Here is a 23,737-nt window from a genome sequence, read left to right as displayed (position 1 = left end):
CAGCTGGATTTGACTACAGGCAACCGCCCCCTTTTCCATCGATACCAACCCTAGCAGCCACACAACCTGCCCTCTGGCTGGACGGCTTCGTGCCCCTCAGCCTCAGGAGCAGATTCTGTGGGGACGCCAGGGTCGCTCAGTCATGATCCCAGGGTCCTGGGTTGGAGGCCTGCTGGCTCCCTGCTCAGTGGGGAGCCTGCTTCTCTCTCTCCCGGCCACTCCCCCTGCTTGTGCACACGCACTCTCTCTCACAAATACGTAAAATATTAAAAAAAAAAAGGGGGGGGGGAATGATTCTTTGGTGGATACAAGTAACTGAAGCCAGGGAGACATTTCTGGGCTTAGGGCAGACCGAATTTTGAAAGAGAAGCTCTTTCCTCAGGGACAGCCCGGGGCTCACCGCAACGCTCCTGGCGTCCTGGCGTCCTAGGCCCAGTCACACCACAGAAACCCTGAATTCCTCAGTTGGCTGAACTGCCTTATTTCCATTTTTGCTTAATGGCAGGGTTTCACTTCTGTCACTTGCAACTAAGGGTCCGCACCGGAGGGATCTAAGTCACAGCAGTTCATTCATTCTACCTTATCAGGAGTCCATCCTAACTGTCCCAGGAACATTTTAATTTTAATTTTAAATACCTTGACCCAAAGGTAAAAGCCATCAGGACCGGATCTCTGACTCTGTGGAGATCTTGTCGGACACAGAGGCTGCCCCTGGCGCCCCTACCTGTCTGGTAAGGCTGCCTCCGAGGTTCATGGTGCCGGAGCCGGATTTGTTGGTCTGCAGCCAGAGCATCACGGTGGAGGTCAGCTTGTAATGGGCGGTGCGACCGCTGGATTTCTCCTGTGGGAGGAGACAGGTCAGAACCCCAGGGTTGAGCCTGAGCTGGGGTCATTCTCCCATGTCCTTTCCTTGGATGTGGGGTCACAGCACGACCTTATAAAACCGGGGCTGGTCTCTAAAGGGACCAATCTGCAACCACAGGGTCTTTATCGTTAGTGACCACTGCAATCCCGATTTATCTTAATTGAACTGGCTCTGGGGCATTCTAGGAGTGACCGGGGTTTACGTATCACAGCATCCTCCCACTGCTTCAAGAGACAGGTCCCGCCGGAGAGTGTACCTGCACTTCTACCACGTGGATGGAATCCCAGCAGCCCTTGATCTTCTTGGATCCGTCTCCAGCCTTCTTTATGAGAATCACTCCAGCAAAGCCGTGATCCAGATCCCAGAGGTAGACAGATGAGACGCCGCCTTCAAAATACCTGCGGGAAACAGGCCCACGTGCCCATGAGACGCCAAGCCAGTCAGATTACAGATCAGCCCAGGGGTTCATTCGGCAAAGCTTCTCCTGAATGTCTGGAAGGAAGGCCCCTCCTTCCCTCCCTGTGATGGTTCTGGGCCGGACTCTTGTGCATGTCCTGAGTACCTGCTGGTTGGGGGCAGGGGTACCGGAAAGACCAGGGGCTCAGGATGAACTCGAGTTCGAGCTCTGCTGCTAAATCGAGCTTTGCAGTCTTGGGCAAGCTTACAAAACTTCTCTGGCTTCACGTTCCTTCCAGAGGAAGGACCCAGCAACGTGTGTGACATGGGACAGACACTCGGGTCTGTTACTGTTACCTCCCGGGGGGTCACTGCTACCTCCCGGGATGGCTATTTCACAGGGGGATAAAGGGGAAAAAACCCAGAGTAGCACACTCCTCCCCACCCCGAACCCCCCCAACCCTCCCCACCTCCCTCCAAGCCCCCGCTGCCTGGGTTTTTGTTGGTCTTTTGGAGCTGGAAATGAAGAGCTGAGCTTAGGGCAGAGCTCCATACTCAGGTCTGAGTCGACACGGAAAAACTCCTAAGAACAAACACAAGAAAAGGCCAGAGGAGAAAGGAAATCAGGCCAGGGTCCCAAATCCAAGAGACTCCAGGCGACAGCATGGCAGGGCCGGGCTGCCGGGGGCGGAGGTGGGTCACCAGCTGCCGTATGGGGCCTCAAACTCCGCCGACGACCAACCGGAACGCTGGAAAACACGTGTCTCTGTGGCCTGGCATGTTTTTTACCAGCGCGTCTATGGCCTCTCTGACCCCAATTAACCTCAGCATCCACAGTGTGGCAGGCACGCTGGGCCCCGCCAGGAGGGCGCTATCGCGTGTGAGCGCAGGCTCAGACATGGAGGAGCCGGGCCGGCAGCACGCGTGTGACAGCAAGCAGGGGCTGTGTGTGGGGGGGTGCGGCACGGGCCCCCCACTACCAGCCACGGCCGCACCTTCCCCAGCCACCAACTCTTTATTAAGTGCTCCCAGGGACCAACCATCTGAACTGGGCCTTCATTTCATTATGAAATAAGAATGGTAATACCTACTTTATAGGACTCTTGAGATACAAAAAAAATAGGAAAGTAAATAATCTGACCAAAGACTGTTATTGATTTTAGTAACAAAAATAAGTACTAAAAATAAACAGGTCCGTGAATTCTCAATAAAGCTGTTCCATAATAAAAATATACATGATTAACGCTAACATTTCGAGAATGTGGGTGAAGAGTACACAAGAATTCTTTGTAACAATCAGAGCAAAGGAAGCGTCTTTCCCCGTGAGAACCACAGCCTCCTGCTGAGCCGTAAGGGGCCACGGGGCCAACCCACCGCAGGGCCCATGACGGCCCAAAGGCTGCACACGAGGTCTGCTCCCCTGCCCACTGGGATTCCAGCCCGCCGTGGCCACCACATCCTGTCCCTGCCTCTCTGTCCCCACAGGCTCCATGGTGATTAAGCTGTCCAATAAGATTCACCCCACTGCCTACCCTCACAGCCCCGGTCACCCTGGGAGGTGGGGCTGGCGCAGTGGATGCCCGGTGAGTGGGCCTGCTGGACAGACGCACAGAGGACCAGCCCCAGGCCAGTGCGACGCAGAGCACACACACAATGGGCGGGTGGACGTAACAGAACTCAGAGATCCAAGTTCCCTAGGAGTCACACCAGCACCACTGAGGGAAGAGCAGCCCAGCTAACATGATCCCAGTCCTGCCGGACACAGAGGGCTGCTCCAGCACTCGGATTCCTCCTTGGTGGGCTTGTAGGGAGAGCAGCCCCACATCAAAAGGGAAGCAACAGCTCTAAATCTGCAGCTTCTCTCATGCTGGTCTGAAGGAAGGGCCAATAATCCCTTCTTGCTGCTGGCCATCCAGGAGTAAAGGCGGACACCCAGTGGTCGTGCTCCCCCTTCGGCTCCCCACAGCGTGTGCCCTGATCCCCATGACCAGAGAGCGGCACTGGTCTTGTCTAAGGCCCCACGCCCTCTGTGTGCCAGGATACCAGGGAAAGCAGGCCAGGCTGCCCCAGAAGGGAGCCCAGAGAGACTCTGGGGGCCCAAGAGCCCCTGATGATGTCCCTGGAGAGCTGCTCCAAAGCGCTAGGCAGCTGCAGTCCATCCCCTCTGTCCTGTCCCTTAGATTTATTTTCTTCCGGAAAATGAACAACCGCATTATATTTTATAAGGTGGAACTGGCCGTTTCCACTCCAACGCCCCACCCAGTGGCCCGGCTCCCACTCCGGGCAGCTTCTCCCTGGCATCCTCAGCTTCCTCTGTGGGCCACAGTGACCGGACCCAAGGTGCCAAGATGCTGCAGACCAGGAGGGCAAAATGCAAACTTAACTCTGACCTCTGCTGCTCTTCTTTTCTCCAAAACTAAGCAATTCATGGCAAGGACATTCTAAAACAGGGAGACTGAAAAACTAGCCCAGAACACCATACACCAACTTATCCCATAAATCTCGTTTTCCCAAATCCCCTTCCAGTCTTTGTCCGGATGCCTCACTTCTACGAAACGACAAGCAGAGCCACGGTGCCGTGTTGAGTTCAGCCTCTGCGCTTGGCAGGGACTCGTTAGCGCTTCTCCGGGGAGCCACACGATCTCGGTAATTGTTTTTCGCAGCTGAGGTCGCATTCCACCAGCTAGTACCCTAATTTACAGTAGATCGGATCTGCCACAGAGGAATGGCAGCCGAGTCGGAGGCGATGCTGTCGTCCTGGCTTGGAATCTACTTCCTCTCCCGTCGTCAGGGTGTTCCTCAGCGGGGTGAGGCGGGCGTGCTGAGACCAGGGATCCGCAGGCAGGGCCCCAACACCGCAACAATTCAACAACGGACCTGCATTCCATTCACCAAAAGGCATCTCCAGAGACCAGGGCAGCAGCAAGTCTCAACCTGATGCTCCAAGACAAAGGGAGCACAGGACTGTGCCACGAGGAAGGGCCGGTTCGGGGTCTCCCAGAAACACCAGCCTCTCTGGCAAGTGCCATCAGGGCCGTGGTGAGGCTGGTGGCAGGGTGACTGCAGGGCATACAGACAGCCCCCCATTACATGGTTTACGGCTCTGCTCTGCGAGTGAAGCATTAATTAAAGAGGGACCTCAACAAGTTTTTGAAAATTTATTCTTACCTACTGTACTTTGATCATAATGACATGAAACAGGAAAAAAATAATTTTTATGTGGCTCACATTTATGAGTTTTTACATAAAGGCTTTTGTGGGTATTTTAAGAATGTGCTAAAATGTTGTCTGAAACCACATGAAGCCATCTGAGGAGTCGCCCGCCAGAACTAACAGCTCACACATGGAAGCACTTTAACTGGCCTTTGTATACTTAATGAGTCAAATAGTATTAATATTGTTTAAACGCTAACATGCCATTCCAATAAGGTGGCTCCACCACTGCCACTGCCCCGCGCCTGGGCCCTTGCACATCGACGTGAACCAATGACCAAATGGGGCCCGGGACCGAGAGAGGGCTACAGAGAAAGCCACCTGGCCCTACCCAGGGCTCTGCCAGCTCTGGATCACTTCATAGGCCCCAGCCATCCAGGGAGGGCGGGGGGACAGGCCCAGCACTGACGGCCACGGCACTGCTGTGTGAGGCAAGGCCCGGAGTTCCTGCGGTGAATGCGCCGGTCAGAGAACGTTAATGCACAGAGGCCCAAAGACAAAAGCACAGGCTCTTCTTAGGCCTGAAACCCACAGCCAGTGAAGAGGTGAATGACCCTGGAGGTGGACAACGCAGGGACAGAACGCAGGGACACTGGAGGAGCACCCCAGCCCCTGGGAGGGCTTGACCCATGAGGCAGCGGGGCCTTGGGAAGCGCCAGGAACACAGCTGGGGGAGAACGACAGACTGGAGTCCGACAGAGGAGCAAACCCACTCAACCACGCACAGTCTCGGCAGCTCCCAACACCCACTCAACCACGCACAGTCTCGGCAGCTCCCAACACCCACTCAACCACGCACAGTCTCGGCAGCTCCCAGCACCCACTCAACCACGCACAGTCTCGGCAGCTCCCAACACTTTCCCAGTAACGGAAAACACTAACTTTCTGGTTTTTTTTTCTCTCCACTTGCCCCCCCGCCCAATATTTTATTTGTTTAAATGATCTTTCTCAAAGAAAACTCTGCTCCCAACATGGGGCCCGAGCTCACGACCCAGAGCTCAAGGGTCGCAGGCTCCACTGCTGGGAGTCAGCCAGGCACCCCGAGGGTGAAGGTGCCCTAAGGCAAATGGAAGGGCAGGGAATTCAGACAGCGGGCACCAAGGAGCCCGGGTAGCTGCGCGCTGGCTCCTGAAGTCAGGCCGTCTGGAAACTGTACTCGATTTCAACACGCAGATACGGGCTCTGTAAGCTTAGGATCAGGGCCCCACCGACCCAAGCTGGTCAGGGAGCACATGGCAGGGCTAGCTCTGCAGCAGCAACAATGACAATGAAGCACCTGGTCACGTTTACACTCTATCATCAGATCCCTGAACGTGGACCAACTAAAAGGTCCTGTCCTCGGAGTTCAGCATCGTTTCTCCCAGAAAATGACTCCTGCTCCTGAATCATGTCACAATCACGGACACGGATTCTGTGTCCATAATTCTTCAACTATAGGACCCCCCCCACCAAGGGGGACAAGGAGAAAAGAGGGAAAACATAACACTTCCTGCGCAAAATGACCTACTTCACAAAAGAGAGGAGGAAAGAAAATACCCCGGCCCCTGAAGCTTTATGGAGTGTGCGAAGCCAGGCCGTGTGTGGAGCCCTAGCATGGACGCTTGTTCCGGGAGCGTGAGCTGTGAGCCTGCATCACCCAAGCCCCAGTCTCCGCCAACACCGAGATGCACACCCAACGGGGAAGATGGGACTGGAAAGGGCTGTGACGTCGTTGGCTTTCACTCCTTCCTTTCAAATCCCCTCCAGGGAGAAGAGCCAGACCTGTGCTCCCAAGATGGAGGCCCTCAGCAGGTGATGGGTCACCTGCCACCACCCTCCCGGTTCACCCCAGCCAGGACACACCCGCTGGGGGCCGGCCCCAGCTGGCTTCACTCAGATGTGACCTTTTTGCCACATGGGAGCGGGGCCAGGAGGCTGGAGCAGACGCAGAGGCCCATGCCATCACTCCCAAGCCTCTAAGACAAGTCTGGGGCATCATAAGGTGAGCAACCCCCTCCCCCGATGCTGGAGTGTGAGGGGGCGTCACTGAATATGCCAAGAGAAAGGTAAGGAATATTTATCTGGCACCAATGTGATGCCAAAGACTGTTTTCCCATTTGCAAAACGAAGGAGCTGGGTTGCAGGCTCAGGGGTCATGTCCAGTCTGTTGTGCTTCTGGGGTCTCGCCGAGGAGCAGCAGTGAGACTTGAGGGACACTCTTTACTGTGCCTGGCACTTGGTCATGACAGTGACAAGGAGGTCATGTGGGCCCTCGTTCCAACGGAAACCCCCATGCTCGCGGACTGCGTGTATGGCAGAGACAAGGAGAACAAAACCCCGAGGCAGAGCCACTGCCACTCCACCGGTGGCTGGGGCTTGGCCCCAGAACAACACCTCCTTGTGTCCTCCCAGCCTAAAACAGAGACTGAAGTTGCCAGCCACCAGCAGCAGTCTGTTTTTCTGGTCATCCTTAAAAACATCCTTACAACCTAAAAAGGCACCTGGTACCCACAGGTGGGAACAATTCAGTTCTACCCCGGGGAAAAAGAAAAACCTCCCATTTGCCTGGAGAGGCATCTAACACCTGGCCTCCTTCCTCGCAGCACAGACCAACATTCCTTCCTCACTGGCTCCAAACCAGTCACCACAAGAGGCTAAGCATCCTCCCTGCCTGACAGAGGGAGGTGGGTGCTGCCCGACAGATGCGGCTTCTGGAGAGCCCACAGAGAGCCAGAGGAGACAGGCCGATGGCCATGACTCTGAGGGTCTGGGGACTGTGGGCTTTCCCCGCCACGCCGGTGTCCCAGCTTCTGCTGAGGCGCATCCATGAACCTTGGTGGAGGCGGCAGGAAGCGCGCAGGAAACCGCAAGACGTTCATAGCCAACGGCGGCCTTCTGAGTCCCCAAGTCTCTCTCTCTGGGCCGAGAAGGGCACAACTCCTCCCTCCTCCTAATCTTAGCCAAGGTCTGGCCTGCCCTGTGAGCATGGTCCTAGCCGCACTTCCCTGGGGGCTGCCGTTGGCTCTGCCCAAAATGGAGAAAGGTGGGCACCTGGCTCTGGGCTGGCAGATGCGTGCTGAGACCCCAACTGTCCTCGTGTGTCTTCACCACGGTTTGCAGCACGTGTCCGAGCCCGTCCGTGGACACGGGACAGCTATTCTGCGGAAATGCCCTCCAGGACACACAGGTGTGCCCGTCCTGAGCAAGCACACCAACTGGCTCAGGCACGTGTGGCTTTCATGCCGCTTGCCTGTTGATGTGCCATCTGGATCCCAGCTGCAGCCCTTTATAGTCCATCACGGGGTTTTTACAGTTTTCTACTTGCAGACACACCACGAAGGCCTCTCTAGAAACAAGGGAGCTGCTGCAGGGGCTCCAGACCTGGCTCTGGGACCCCAGCGAGCTGTCCACGCTTGGCACCACTGCGACCATCTCCTGGCTGTCCGGGCCCCTGATGACAATCCTGCCGCCCCGCTTGGCCCACGACTCGAGAATGTCGACGACCCAGGCCTTCTGGAGGTGCAGACCCACCGCTCTCATCCAGGAGCTGCCACTGGTGGGAGCCCATTCTGTGTCAAGGGCTCTGAACACATTATTAAGTTAAGAAAACCAAAACCCAGAGAGTGAAAGAAAGGTGCCCCAGCCACGTGGCCAAGAAGAGGGCCGCTGGGACCAGCCCTGGGGTCTGGCTGGCCGCGTTGCGAGGGCTACCACAGCAGTGCAGGTGGGCAGCTGGGCTCGGGACCTTGGTTCAGACTGAGAGGTTGAATTTGGTAAAGATGAACACACACCCACAACCATGCTGCTGTGCGCGGTGCTAGTTCAAGGTCAGGGAGAAAGTCAGGGGAACAAAGGACACTATACTGAGCAGCTAGGAGGCGGGACCTCACCACTGAGCACCCCGCTCTGGGACGTTGGTGAAGGAAGGTCCCCCACCTCAATGAGGCCACGAGGGCCTACTGGCTGAATCTTCGTAAGACCACCCACCCTGGACCCCGCACAAAGCAGCCTCCTGACAAAGATGGGTCTACCAGGAGCCTGGGAGGCAGCTCAGCCAAGAGCACAGCTTGACCATGGATGGACCTGGGCACTCCTTCCACACGGCGTTGGCACTCCAGTAAGTGGATCGGCATAATCCAGAATGTGACCGTGTGCCATGTAGTTCCAAGAACCCATAAGTTCTAAAGGAATCAGAGTCCCTGATGCTGATGATCTGCAGGACCGTGTTTGTTAACAAAAAGGTGTTTTGCACACTCCTGCTTTTCGTTTAACTTTGTTTTAGCAGATGAAAGTCAGATGGTGCTTGCCACGCCACGGCCGCCAAACCCAGAGCTACAGCCTTAGGATGCCAGCCGGAGGGGTCCCATCCCTGGCCTGCAGGCTGGGGGCATCCTGCAGGCTCGTCCAGACCCTCTCTTTAGGGGCTTGAGAAACTGTGGCAGGCAACACCTCTGCTTCAGAGCGGTGGCATGGGAGAGCTAAAACTCAACACTGTCAGGGCAGGACACAGGCCAGCTCAGCACCTCCATCCCCTGGAAAGCCAACAGGACCCTCTCGACCTGTTTCCCTAGTCAGTTACAATAGCACAACCGAACGGGGTCCAGGTTTCCCCATTAAGTGCTTCCAGCACTTTCACACAAGCCTGAGGAGTGGCAAGCCAGAGCCCCGCAGCAGGCGGGGCAGTTCTCAGAGGCCCTCTGTACGCATGGCTGAAGATACAAATAATACATGCGAAAACCCAAGTACTAATTACGCTGCCGACAAGTGAAAAGCCAGACGCAGACCCCGCCCCGCCCGGCAGTCCCTAGAGCGCAGCACATGCGGCACGCGGGGCCCGTCACAGGGCCTGCCGGAGACCTTCCTATCTGGAAGAGGTCCCACACCTCTGGGCAGGAACAAAAAGTGTTCTGCATCATGAACCATCAGACCTCTGGGCAGGCGCAGGGACAGAGGGCAGAGGGGCCAAACCAAATGGCCCAGGCTCCATCTAGCAGAACCTTCCTGCACGATCCGCCACCCCTTCACGCCTGCCTGCTCAGTGCTTTCCCCCACCTCCTAGGGGGGCTGGAGTTGTGACTCTGGAGACCGAAGGTAATGGCTAGCTGTTTCTGGTCGTGGAGGCACTGGGTGACCTTAAGCTACAGATTTCACCCAGCCAGGCTGAGGGACGAGTAGTTAGGATCAAAGCCGTGCTCCCCCTGCTCCTGCCAGGCAGCACGGTGGAGCCTGGGCTCTTCATGACCACCCAAGGCTCAGTGATTCACCGAGAGGCTCACGGGGCTCAGCACGGAATCTTGCCACCACGAGTCATTCCAGCTGAAAGAGACTGGGCAGGAGCAGCCAAAGGAGAGGCAGGAGGGAAGAGTCCTGAGGAAACCGGACACGAGTCTGCGAGAGCATGTGGCTCCTCTTCCAGGGCTCGCACACAACATGCTTCGTTCCCCCAGCAAGTGTGCGACACTGTCTGCAGGGACGCCCACGGACTTGGCGACCAGGGTTTTTACTGCCAGAGTGCTGTCCGCCTAGCACACGGCAGAATTCCAGGCTCCCAGAAGGGAAGCAGGAGCTCGGCATAAACCACTATGTTTGCGTGAAGAGTTGAAGCACCGCGAGCCATTCTTATCAAGGAAAGGTAGGGACCCTCCAGAAAGCCAAGTTCCTGGACACCAGCCAAGGCCAGCGCTACAAGGGCAGGAGTCCCACGCCGACTACTCGAACTCTCTCCTGCACCAGGACAAATCCAGTGTCATCAGCGCACAGTTCCACCCCTTCCTAAAGTCAGGCTTCGCTGCCTCCCTGCCTGGGTGTGTGTCCTTCCCAGCGCCCGGGAACCGAGCAAGCACTTCGTCTGCTTTGCTCCCTTCCTCCTGTGTGCACCTGTACCTCTTCAAGCCCTGCGAAAATCTGCGCCCCGCGACTGCAGGGGCTGTCCCTGACGCACTCCCCACTGTGCCCTGTGCTCAGAGCACGATGGGTTCTCAGTGTCTGTACAATGAGGTCGTAAATACTCGCCTGTCACCACAGATGGGAACTACTTCACTCCGTTTTCGAGACAGGATTTACTTGAGGTCTCAGGGCGGGCCGGCAGCAGAGGCCCAGCCAGAACGCGCAGCCTTCCACTGGGGCCGGGGACGCGTTCCATGGCCTGCTCCCTCACTGCGTCTGCACCCAAACACCCTGTGTCCACAGAACATAAGACAGCCACAGGATAACGACCATAAAATGAAACAATCCTGTCCTCCTGACAGCTCAAAGGTCACCACGTGGACCTGACAGGTCAGTGCAAGAGAAGCCTTGTAGGCCCCCTCAGCCCCTAAGACGGCAGAACGACCTTGACCTCCTCAATAGATAAGGAAACGGAGGCTCAGAGAGTTCACTTACTGACCCAAAGTCAGCGAGCGAGTAGGACGGAAGACAGAATGAAGTCCAGGCCCTTTCGGGGCCCGGCTTCTCCCAACGGTGCAGCTGGCTGGACGGCGGTGGGCCTGAGACTTCTCCTAGGCCGTCTCCGCCTCCTGTCCGAGTTGGTCCTCCCGCCACTGCCTACCTGCTGCCCCTGCTTCTGCTGCTCCCTTCTCTTCAGAAAAGCTCCCAGTGCTTTCTGCAATTCCTACCAGGACAGACATGCTGAAATCCCCCAGGCCTGATGCTGACGTCCGATGAAAGTGGGGGGGTGGGGGTGAGGGGTGGGAGTGGGGATCTGAGGGGCCCAGAAACAAGGTCTGGGAAGGCAGCCGGGAATATGGGAGTTTCCAGGACTCCCAAAACCACAGCAACGAACTTTCTTCACACATGAATAAGGATGCCCTGCCCTTCCAGAGTCAGCGTTGCCCAAATGTCAAATGATAGAGGGCCAGAGAACAGGAGGAAGAGGCAGAAATAACCACGATTCCAGCATGGCCCCAGAGAGAGGAGACAAGGCAGGGAGCTGGGGTCAAGGCCATCCACCAGGCAGCCTGGCCTCTCCCAGGGGCTCATGGATTTCTGGACTGCCACAGGGACGCCAGCCTTGTTTCATTCTGTAAACTTCTTCCAGACAAGAAGGGTTGATTAGAAAAGCTAATTAAATCTTTTGAAGATTATCTCAGACCCGAAGCAAGGGAAGAACACAGAACGCCTTCCCGCCCTGCTCCACGCACCCCCCCCCCCAGACTCTGGCCTTCATTAAGCTTTGATTTCAATCAATTGCACACCCACTAAAATTAACTTATAAGGCCTATAAATTGCAACCGCATGTTTGAAGGTATTATCTGCTGCAAGCCAAGAGCCGAGGATTGCAGAGCACGGGGCAAGATGTCTGGCACAGATGGGAGTAATCATCTCTGGACGAAAGCAGTGCCAGCCCCTTCAGTCAGAACATCTGGTCTCAGCAGAATCCAGGCCTACAGAGGCAACAGTGAGACCCAACGTGAAAGCCAGAGCTGGGAAGCTTTCCCTGGGAACCCAAAAAAGTCAAAGTACTGATCCTGGGGTTCATGGCAGCCAACCGGTGGTTCACAGTGCAAGTGCGAGGTCTCCGGCAGCAGAAAGCGCCCACCCTGTGTTGAAGACCCCACTGCCGAGTCTCCCAAGAACGACGCGCAGACTAACTTGTGGGGTTTTGTGACTGATGAGCTACCCTCGCTTGGGCCTAAAAAAGCAGTCAACTTTGCCAAGAAAGAATGTGAAGCGATCTCATGAGCCAGCTGCCCAAGAGCCTGCCCCTTCTGCTACCTTCCCCGCTCCCTAGATGCCAGGCGTGTTCCGATGACATTCCCTGGACTGAGCTGGGTCCACGCTGAGAGGCAGAAAACTACACTGGGGCTTAGTAGAGAAGAATTGAGCAGGCTGGATGCTGGTGACCAGGATGGGAGGGCTCGGGGAAGGGCAGCGAGGAGTCAGCATGGCCCCAGAGCAGACCCCACCTGACCGGCCCGCAGAACAGGCTTGACATCCCTAAGCATGTGCAGCAGATGGACTACTTGAGCCGAAAACCAGGACTGCTTGGGTGGTGCAACCTACAGATGTTGGACAGTTACTCCCCAGGGAAAGCTGCCACCACAGGCCCTTTCTGCCACTGACGACGGCAAAAAACACCACCAATAAACATGGCAGGGACTCAGGGAAGAACACAGTGAGGGAGCTGTGGAGAGTCAGGCAAGCAGAGACTTTACTGGCTTCCAAGGGGCCCCGACGTGCCTCCTGCCCACACCCCGAAGGGAGGCACATTTCTTCCACAATGGGTAAAGGGGTGTGCAGGCAGGGGAGGGGGCACGACGCCTCCACGGGAGTTAGAAGTGGAGGGCGTCTAGGTCCACCCATCCCTGGCTCCAGCTCCCTCCCTGTGACCATTCTGACCAGCTCCTGGGGAGACAGCGAGCTCTCCCTCCCTCTCTCTAGAAAAGCCTGGGCAGCTCTAGGAGCCCGGCCTGGATCACACTTCAGTTCTAGTCTCTGGCGGTCATCCTCCGCAGGAGAACATCAGCAGCAGGAACAAGATTAACGGGTCCACAAGTAGGAGAAAGGTCAGGATGATAAAATCTCCCTACGAGGCCAGTCTTAGGGCATAAACCAGTGCGGTGGCAGAAAGAACACTTTAGGCATTTTTTTTTGGGGGGGGGGGTGTTCGTGTATGTCCAGTCTCCACACCTTCAGAGAATGAAGCAGACAATCTCTGAGCCAAATTCAGTGCCCTTCCCAGCACAGCGAGGGCCCTTCCCAGCAGCAGTACACACAACCAGAAGCTCTCCGAAGCATTCACCACAGGAGGATTCGAGCCCGAAGGCTGGAGCCTGGCAGCTTCAGTCACCTGAGAGGGTCAGAGTCAAGAAGTCGAGCACAGGGTAGGCCCAGTCCTAACTCTGTGACCCATCGGGACTGAAGGAATCTGAAACATCTAGGGTCATCCGGACTCAAAGACCCAGTTAGCACAGGGGTACGTCTGCTCTTCCCATTCCTCAACCCCCATGGGGTGCAGGCCAAGCTCCAGTTTGGAACCAGGTGCCCTGGAGAGGGCGGGCTTGCTCATCCCATCTTCCTGGACACAATGGTGTGCCTGTTCCACGCTCATGGTGGCAGCACTCCCTCTTCTTCCCGAGCCTCCTGGCACCTCCCAACAGGCCTGGGACACGGCCACCTTGCCGGCTCCTCCTGCCGCAGCTCAGAATGCCTCCCCGCTCAGAGCAACCTTTGCCAGTGACAGGAGAGGCGGAAGGAGAGCTCCGCGGCTTCATTCCCTGGGGGTGACAATGAATGAGCCTTCCCACAGGAAGGAACTGAATGTGTCTTTGTTGCTGTTCTTTTTGAATATTTTATTTTTAAGTAATCCCACACCCAACGTGGGGCTCAAACTCACAACCCGGAGATCCAGAGTCCTGCACTCTACCCACTGAGCCAGCCAGGCGCCCCTAGAATGCGTCTTTCTAATGGGAAGGGGTAGAGAGAAAGGATAGAGGGAAGGTGTGGCCTACTGCCCCTTCATCCTATGGAACAATCCAGTCCCTAGAACACCAGGTAACCACTGGCCTATGTTCAGTTCAAGGCAGAGACACGGCCTCTTAGCCCCTGGCTGACTTCCCTCTTCCCTTCCCCAAAACCACAGGAAAAAGAAGAGCTCACATTCTGGGCCCCATACCATGGTCATCAACGTGGCCACCAACAACTCAGGGCACTCTGAGAATGGCAACTTCTGGAGGTGAGCAATGCACCAAGACAGTTTTATTAAAAAAAGGAAAAATACAAGATTTATTTTCATAATTTTTAGCCTGAAATAGGTCTTATTTTAACTCATCATGTGTGGTCCAGCTGGGAAAATGTTCCCCACACATGGTCTCAGGAGAGAACGTCCTCATTACTCTGATAACAGTGGGTGGTTTGAAACAGGACTCTGGATCCCCAGTGATGGCTCTAACCACCACCCCTGTGGTGGCTGGCAGCTGCCTGTCACTTGGGGAGACATGGACCACCCCACACCCCAACACCCAGAGGTCCTGAACACTCTACCCCCTGACCAGCAGCAGCACACTGATGCTGGGGACAGTAGGGTGTCCTCTGGGCCATGTTCCACGCCTGCGGACGGCCACAGCACCGCTGGCTCTGGGCCTGTCCACTTTGATCTCCTACTTGGGTGTCAGCAGTGGTCCCGTCAGCCCCTCCCATGCCCCCAGCAGGTCACCTGCCCCTGGAGAGGTGAGCACAGGTTCACAGACATCTGCCACCTTCCAGATGGACATCTGCCCAGGAAGGGAAGTCTTCCCCGGAGGTGCCAAAAGGAGATACACCTGGAGCGGGGTGGGGGTGGGGGGTGGGGTCCCAAGCCTCAGTAGCCCCGAGCAGTGTGACCGCCCTGAGGAGAGGTGAACACCGTGGCCAGTCAAGGCCTCACAGAAGAGACAAGCCTAACAATGAGCACGCATCACTACACACGCAAACCAACAAGGCAAGAAGGAGAAAGAAAGTAAGATGTCAAAGACGAGAGCTGGGCTCTTCCCCAGGGCTGGCCCAAAGGCCAGTACAAAGGCCACACGTCCGAATCGCTTCATTCAGGAAGTCATAACTCAAACCCTAGTGTGTAAAAGAAACCACTCTCGCTTTGACTCCCGCGGAATCCAAGAGGAGCCCGCAGAAGCAGCCTTGACAGACCGCTCTTTCCTGGCCGCTGGCATGGCCAGGCCCCTCCCGGCATCTGACCTCACTCAGCTCCAAGGTCACGTCCTGGAGAGGCCGTCCCGGCCGCTCCTCTTACAGCAGCGAGTCACTCCCCATCCTGCCACCTGCTGTGACGCCTGTTCACACATGGTGTCTTCCCACAGTGGACAGCCCAGAAGGTGGGGACATGGTTCGCCACGTTTAAGGACGCACCCCCAGTACCTGGTGGGCACCTTCAGTGCAGGTCAAGTAAATGAAGATTCTGGACTTTGGAGCTGGATGAGGATGGCCTTCCATCCCAGGCTCACCACTCACCAGCTGTGTGAGCCCGGGCAAGGTACTGTGGCTCTGTGACTCTGTCCCCTCCTCTGGGACAGGGACGATCCTGGCACACGGGCTGTCCTGGAGACATGGGATAAGCAGAGCCGCAAGGCCATGAACACAGAGCCGACTGTGGACACACGGGGCTGGGACTGCTTATCATCGCTGCCCTCTTGTTGCCAATCGCACCACTACAACGCGAGCCGGACCCCACCCGGAAGCTCCTGTGTGAGAGCCAGACTGGCTTCCTGCCGAATGGCCGGGGAAAGCGACAGTAAAACCCACCACGAGCCAACGAAGGCACAGCGATTGTCCATGTCAGCCTCCCCGCATGAGCAACTGGTCTCCGACAGCGTCCTTCCGGACATGACGGCACGTTCAACACGACGACTTACTTTAACCATGAAGACTGGTAACCTGCGGGAACTTGAGGCAAACACAGACCCCATCCTAGCTCTTCGCCTCTGCACCCTACTGCGAGTCCTTTAGTGACCCGAGCCCATGGTCTCATCTGTAAGGGGCAACCCTCGTCCCCAAGGCTCCTCCAGGGATGAGACGTAAGGTCCAGACCTGCTGGCATGTGCCGGTTGCTCGAGCTCCAGCGGAGCCACACGGGGGTGCAGCCGGGGCCCGCAGACACGTGGGGGCCCGCCTGACCGTGCCTCCTCCAGGCCGGGCCCTGGTATTCCCTCTGTCTGCTTCGGCGTCATGGGTTTTTGGCCTGTGTGTCAGGCTGAGAAGCATCACTTCTCCTCATGAAGGGTGTTCCCCCGAATCTGCCATGAGAGGGAGGGCCAGCCAACTGCCGCAACACGGAGCCCGCGGTCCCCACGCCACAGGACTAGCTCCGGGACAATGGTCCCAGCAGCTCAGACGCTCCGCTCCTCCCACTTCCACTTTCCTGCCTAGATCCTAGGTCCGGGCGGGCAAATGACAGCCGCAGACCAAATCTCACCCACCTTAAGGGTTGAGAGAGGGCTTTTACATCTGTAGTTTTGGGGCTGTGTGGGGTTACATTTGTAGACGGTGACACACATAAAACAAGAAGACAAAAAGGGTAAATGACAGGGACTTCTAAGACCCACGAGGCCCAAACTTTTAGCTCGCCGTCTGGCCCTTCACAGGAACATCTGTGGGCCCCTCCCCGAGATGACCGAGTTTGTATGGTGGTGGTACCGGGTCTTTTACAGTCGCACTCTACTCTCAAGGCAAAACTTACTTTACCACGAGATTCTACTGGTTCAGGAAAAAGAGCTTCAGGGGCTAACCTTCGCCAGAGCCCTTCCTGCAAGGCGGGTGAATAAGTGGCCGCTCTTTTTGGTGGGACGGGGTGCAGCAGGACCAGACGAAAGCAGAGAAGAGAGGTGGGGATCTAAGCAGATCCAGCACAAATGCTTTCCAAGACAGGGCGAAGGCCCCCAAAACTTCAGGAGTCAGGGACAAAGTGGCTCGGAGAGGGCAAGGGCGCTGACGTGGGCCGGGGTCTCCAGGCCGCAGGTACGACTGGTCGGGGCGCGCAGGATGGTAACAACATGGGGCCTCCGGAGACAGACAGGCCTGACGGACTCCCGGCTCTGCTGCTCGCGTCAGACAAATGCCTCAATCTCTCTGAGCCTTCATCTGTCCATCTGTGCAACAGGGCTACCAGCTATGGTGTTTGTGAGGCTCTGGGACGACGCACACAGAGCACGCAGCACTGGGGGCACCTGCTGGTATCCGAGGCACCAGGCCGGGCCCGCACAGGCAGGCCTGCACACGGCAGCACCGGCACCGCCGAGGCCCCTGCCAGTGACCCGGGCGCCATCGATGTCCAGCATTCTCCCTCACAGCTCAGTTCTAATTCACTGGGTAAGCCACGTCACGGGTTCGAGGAAGGCTGCTGCGCCTGCACACGCTTTCCTTTGTGATGCACTAATCAGAACCACGGGCGCGGGAAGGGAGGAAGTCACTCACAGGTCTCGGTACTGGTCGAAGGCGTTGTTGGCTTCCACCTCCAGCTTCCTCAGCCGAGCGGAAGGCATGGCCCCGTCTTCCAAAGGAGGGTCGTACTTGTTACTCCACGGTGACCTGGAGGGGAGGAAGGAGAAGGAAATAACACCGGTCATGGCAGGGGTCACGGCCTGTGAGCTGTGAGCCAAGCCCCGGCTGTCCGACACTTCAGAGACAAAGCCACTACCCACAGCAAAGAGGTTTCCGGGGCCTGCAATAAACAACGGCTTCCTTGAGGTTTGCCCAGCCAGGGCTGGGGGCAGACAAAACTGGGCATGGACCTTGAGTGCCGCCGCTCACCAGTTGTGGACTTCCGGCAAGTGTCTTGACTTCTTTGAGCCTGCCTCCCCGAGCGTGTTCAATAAGGCTACCATTTGCTACCCACAGGGCCGCTGTCAGGAGCAAAAGAGAAAACGTCCTGGGTGCCCAGACCAGAGCTGGGTGTGTGCTGTCAACGATGGGACAGACAGCTTCCCTGATACCCCTGTCGCCTCCCTGACCTGTAGGCAGCGCTAGACGAATGCGGACTCCGGAGACCTCCCTGCGCAGGTAAGGACTAAGAGAGCGGCCGGTCGTAGAGGCAGGCAGGTCCTGCTGAGGACACGTGAGAAAGCCTAACGGGTCCTATTCTCCACGGGAACGGGAGAGCCTGCCCATCTGAAACCATGGACGAATAAATACACAGCCTGCTAAAAACTCAATCCATTGGGTGTCCGAGTCTTGGTTTTGGCTCAGGTCATGATCTCGGGTTCTGCACTCAGTAGAGTGTCTGCTCGACACGCTCTCTCTCCCTCTGCCCCTCCTCCCACTTGTGTGCCTGTGCACACACTCTCTATCAATAAACAAATGAAATCTTTTTTTTTTTTTTACACAAATGAAATCTTTTAAAAAGAAAGAAAAAAGAAAGACTGCTAAGTAATGAGAACCAGCCTCTCATTTTCCAGCCCCAAAACTTGCTGCATTAAAAAAAATATATTTTGCCACATCAGGAAAGCATTTAATGACAGAGGGTACTGGAAAGGCGGTTCTAGGGGAAGTACCTACTTGTTAATTCCAGCAGGTGGAGTTCAGAGAACGAACGAGAAGGAAAAGCTGAGAGGAATGGAGGGCGGTGGGAAAGCCATGAGCCATGGACAAAGTCCTTCCACTCCTCGGCATCAGGCCTTTCCCATCCCTCTGACAAGCAACCTCGACCTCATGGAAGGCTCAAACAATACCTTTCAATTTGGAATTGATGCTATGGAAAAAGGGGACCACCACCCTCAGAACCCCGTTTTAAATAATTCCACGCACAACCATCATTCTTCTCCCAAGTATGGAACCAGAGCAAGCTGGGTGGCCGCTCTCCAGGGCTGCCTCCACACAGAGGTCCCAGCTCTCTCGGCTGCTGGGAAAGAGTCACTGTGCCTGCTTCCCAAAAGGGGCTCCAGACAGCAGCAGCCCCAGCTACTGTGAGGCACAAGGAGCCTCTGGAAACCTTCTTTCCCAGCCGCCACTCCATCCCGCCATTCTCCTCACTTGGTACAGAGACTTGACAAGAACGAGGTACGATGCCCTTTCTGCCCCATGACCAGCGGCCAGTTCTGATCACCCGGGACTGGGCACATAGCATGGGGAAGGGAGGTCGGGTAAGCCAGGATCCATCCGGCTTAGGGGGCAGGTGTGAAGCCGACACTGGGCACGCTCACATCCTCACTGAGGGGCCTCTCGCTTCCAGAGCATGCCTGACGTGTCTCTTCTTGTTAGAACCCATCTTCCAGCAACCCCCTAAACTGTGCTGCCTTGGAGAACTTTCCTCCAGGACAGAAATGTTCTATATCAGCACGGTCCAAAATGGCAGTCACGAGCTTCAGAAGGCCACTGAGTAACTGGGATGTGTCTAGCGCAGCCAAGGAGCTAAATTTTTAACTCTACTGTATCCGAATTGATGCAGACAACCGATCCTGGAGCGGAGTTTCTCAGAGGGCCAGTCTTTCCTGTCCTGATGGCCAGTGCTCGCTCCGCACAACAGAGCCTGGCGCTTCACAACGCGCTCATTAGAGAAAGCTGTTAAAAGCGGGAAGATGCCCTCGCACCGTCCCCCCCACCCCACCCCAGAAGCCCCGCCAGCCCCAACTCTCGCATATGAACGTGGAATCTGACAGCCATCACAGCCCGCCCGCTCCCTAGGCTGTGAGGGCGCGTGGGGAAGGCGCCTGTGCTGTCCTCCCCCTCCGCCCCCCCCAGTGCCAACCGGAGAGCTCCTGGGCAGTGAGCAGCGGTGATGGGCCAAAGCCTCACAGCGCAGGTGGGAACGGGGACCCAAGGGGACTGTGCCAAGGGTCCTCCGAACCAGCAGAGAAGGAGCCACCTCCTGATTTTTCTGAGGGACACCGAAGCACTTAACAACAACAACAAACCCGAGACAAATCAGCGGCAGGGTGTGGTCCCCCACACTAGGGATTCGTACGCTAGGCTTGGGACCTGCACTTGCCAGAGGCCTCCCTCCCCCATGTGCCCCCCTCAGGACTTCTCGCCACACCCCCAGGTCTGACCTTCGTTCCCCCGGCTACACAGCCTTCGCCTTCCTGGGGGCCTAGAAGACCCTCTCCAACTGGCTTTCATTTAGAGGAGACCTGATTAGACACAAGAGCCCATCTCTCTTCTGCAGACCGGGGGCCTGGAATTTTCAAGAAGCCTGTAACTCACATTTCTCCCGGCTCACAGACGACAGCATTTGAAGCCGTTAGTCCTGGAGCCGGGGTAATTGTAGCTGGGGGAAAAAATCATAACATTACCCAGAATATTCTTAGTGGAAGGGGCACTCGGAACACATTTAAGAGCTTAAATGGAGGCCGTTTGAAAAAAGACAGATGGACAGGAACGGTTAGATTTCAAAAGTCAGGCCTTTCATTTCCCTCAGAGAATGCTTTTTGTTTGAGCTAACAGGTTTCAAACAGTGCTGCTGGCAATGGTCACGCCATACGGATCTTATTTAAGCAAACGATCAAGCACAGTTAGGATGGAAGTGTGTGGAGAGAATCAGAAGACCTTGAAGTTTTAGACTGAAAAGAGAAAAAGGAAAGAACAGTCCTGTGCCCTGACACCTGGGACCCCTCTTAGACTGAGGTTCCCCCAGACCCCTTGGCGGGGCCCCAGGAATGCGGGAGTCGGTGGGGCAACCCGCAGGGCTGCAGGCACCGAGTCCCGGGAAGCCTGGTGAGCCGTGGACGCCAGCTCTGGAAATGACTGCAGACGTCCACGGGCTGCTGGGGACAGCTGCCGTCCACAGCGAGCCGGAGTTTTCAGAACAAGCAAGCCAGAAATACAGTGATGATGTTGGGGGAGCAAGACTCAGATCAACGATCGCCCCCCCTGGGAAGCTGCCTCTGAACCCCAGGGCTGGACGGGCCAGCTGTCCCTCATTGCTATGTCGCCTGGTCTGTCAGATCACTTAGGGCCACCAGACTTCTGTCTAGCGGGGACTGGACCTGGCGCTATGCCCACGACCCACAGTGACTGGCCCTTCCGGGGGAACCCGATCTAGCCCAGGGCTGCCTCAGCACCTCTGGGACAGGTGGGGGACCCACGCGTCCACCTCATCCTGCCCCCACTCCTGGAGCTTGGGGCTCTCCGCAGCCCACTGGACATCTCAGGCTTACAATGTCCCCAGACCAGCTCCTCACAGAGTCTTCCTCACCTCAACCCACAGCGGGCCCTCTGTTCTAGCTGCTCAGGCCAGAAGCCTTGCAGTCGCCCCCCACCGTTCCCCCCATCCACGGGCGCCTGCCGCCGGCACTGCTCTCAGAACAGACCTCAAGTCCGATGAAGGCTCGCCACCGCCCCTCGGTCTCTGGTCTGCACTAGGCCTCAATCTACTCTTGATCTAACTTCCATTTGAAGCTGGCACAGGGACACGATCACAAAACATCTGTCTGGTCTCTCCGAGAAGTCAGCACTACTAAAATCTCTGTAATTCACACCAAGCTCTGTGCCCTTCGGCACGTGGAGTCTATCAACTAACTCTCGTAACCCTGGCGACTCCGTGCTGCGCCCTCTGGCCTCACCTCCTGCTCCGGCCTTCCTGCCACGCTCGAGCCCGACCGGGACTTTACACCTGGAGGCTCTCCTTCCATCCTGCACATGACCTGACTTCCTCATCTTCCAGGCCGTGTCACGCGTCCCCGCTAACAGGGGCGCCTCCCTGACTTCCCACCCCGCCTCTCCTTCCCCTTGTCCTTTTTTATTTTCCTGACTCACTTTCCCCACGCTCTACCACTTCCGCTTTTGCTGGCGAGCTGGCCTCCTCACTGGGATTGCAGCTCCACAGAAGAGGGACTGAGACTAGAGCCCGCACACACGGTACAGGCTGACAGAGGGTACCGCACGTTCTGCTGGAGGAACAAATGCTCTCGTTTCTGGATGATACGGGAGGAAGCCAAAGACCAGAGACAACAAGGAACTTGTCAAAGGCCTCAATGCCTCAGGGAGGGGGAAGTGCTGGTTTGGAGCTGACATCGGCTGACTCTGCCTGCTCCCCCAGAAGAACGTTAAGCTGGACCTTTAAGACCCAGCCTGGGTTCTATGGCCTCTAAATTAGAAACCTAAAGCAGACTGCATTCCTCTGCCATTCTCCAAGGCACTGACCTCAACCATCCATCACAGAAATGCTGGAGGGTTTAAGGATTCCTGATCTTTTTTAACAGGAAGAATGCCTAGATACCCTTAAACACCTAGCTCGCACACCACCTCCTTCAGCAAACTTTCCAGGAGTTTCCCCAGCCTCTTCCATGCTCTCCTCCAGTTCCAAACAAGCCTGGCCCTGGAGGCCTCAAACAAAACACATGGCCAGCGGCCGCGAGGAGCATGTCCTGGTCTAGCGCAGGGACCGCCCAGTGTGGGGACGAATGGCAGCCTTGTCATCTACAGCCCTCGGCACGGCGACAGGAAGAGAACGGAGTCGCGCATTTGTTGGACAAAGCTTCATTGAACGTCCCTCGCCCACACAGGTCATCCTCGTGCTCCAGATCCCCTCACCGGGTACCCCTGTACCTCGCGACCTCAACACGACTTCGTGCAACTTCTGTGCCGTGACAAGGGCCTTCTCCTGTCAGTCCAGAAGCTCTGCCAGGGCTGGGGCCCTCTGTTCCTTGCTGAGTCTCCAATGTTGACAGGAGGCCCTCCACAGACAGAGGTTGCCTGGATGGAAGGACGGACGGGAGGAAGGGCGGAAAGCCAGAGAGGACAAGGGCTGATGGGTGCTCACCTGTAGGAGTCCCCATCTCTGTTGTAGTCACACAAAAGGTAATCCTTTCCCACCACCTTGTCTCTGGCGATTTTCAGGGGCTGGTCAACAGAAGACAGGAGATCTTCGCACAGACTGGGGACCTGGCGGAAAGAAAGGAAAAGGCAGAACCGGGGTTAGAACAACACGTCCAACCCAGGTTGGCTAATGGCAACTGTGACCACATCACGGTCAGCACATTGAACATCTGGCCCCTGGTCCTCTGCCAGAGTCTCATGGGCCTGTTCTGTTCTTTTCCACATGTGTCTGACACCAACTGTGTCCTTCCATAAAGAAATCTGTTCTTGAATTACAGTGGAGCAGGATTCCCAACACAGCCTGCCTTCCAAACCTGCGTGCAGCTCTAATTACCTGGTCGCCAGGGTGGTCTGGTACGGTTAAGTGTGTATGTGCCTGGTATTGGTCTCTGGTGGGCAAAGTGCAAGCTCAAGTCCTGAGAAGAAGGTAAACATATGAAATACCAGGAATCCAAAGAACTCGGAGAATAACCCGTCCGTGCTCGAGAACTCCCAAGGGCTCCCATGCTGGGTGGAGTTTCCAACACTTTCCAGGCCCCTGGCCAAGCACTACCAGGCCGGCTCGCACAGTTGCCCCTACCTGCCTCAAAGGTAGCTGCACACTGGCCTGGCCCCGCGCCGAGCTCCGGCTGGCTTGTCTCAGGTGGACCCACGTGGAGCCACGTCACCGAGGAGGAGGGTGGCCCCGGGGCCTGGGCCAGGCAGGGCTGACTCCCAGGGCAAATCCTGCCCAACGGGACCCAGGGCTCCACCAGTAACCAGGCTGCCGGCCTCTTCCTCCCAATTCAAACATCCATTTCCACCAAAATATTCCAGGAAGGGACGGCAGCACTTTCAGAAACGGATTCCTTTGGGCTTGAGTCACTTCCACGCTGTATTTTCAATGTGCTGACTTACTCGTTTCACGGCCCCAGGTTTACGGAGGCCCCACCATATCGTTTACCAGGCCAGTGGCTGCCAACTGCACCAACAGCCCTTCCGAATGGAAAAGTTAGATCATATGGCAAAGATACCCAGAAGAGCCTGGCAGCAGGCGGCGGACTGCTA

The 23,737-nt window shown here is 56.5% G+C and overlaps 1 protein-coding gene across 3 annotated transcripts in view; it reads right to left on the bottom strand.

Moving 5' to 3' along the window:
- The window catches only part of CAPZB (capping actin protein of muscle Z-line subunit beta), a 125,540-nt gene that overhangs the window by 15,718 nt on the left and 86,085 nt on the right, over positions 1 to 23,737 (bottom strand). For all 3 annotated transcript variants that reach the window (XM_032361764.1, XM_032361762.1, XM_032361763.1), the window contains exons 3-6: positions 22,635 to 22,756; positions 17,354 to 17,467; positions 1,122 to 1,263; positions 725 to 841 (exon numbers count right to left, since the gene is read on the bottom strand). In XM_032361764.1, coding sequence (XP_032217655.1) covers positions 725 to 841; positions 1,122 to 1,263; positions 17,354 to 17,467; positions 22,635 to 22,756 — 495 coding nt within the window. The remainder of the gene's footprint in view (positions 1 to 724; positions 842 to 1,121; positions 1,264 to 17,353; positions 17,468 to 22,634; positions 22,757 to 23,737) is intronic.

Source organism: Mustela erminea, chromosome 10, assembly GCF_009829155.1.
Source record: "Mustela erminea isolate mMusErm1 chromosome 10, mMusErm1.Pri, whole genome shotgun sequence".
Lineage (NCBI taxonomy): Eukaryota > Metazoa > Chordata > Mammalia > Carnivora > Mustelidae > Mustela > Mustela erminea.
This window is presented reverse-complemented; position numbering and strand designations above follow the sequence as displayed.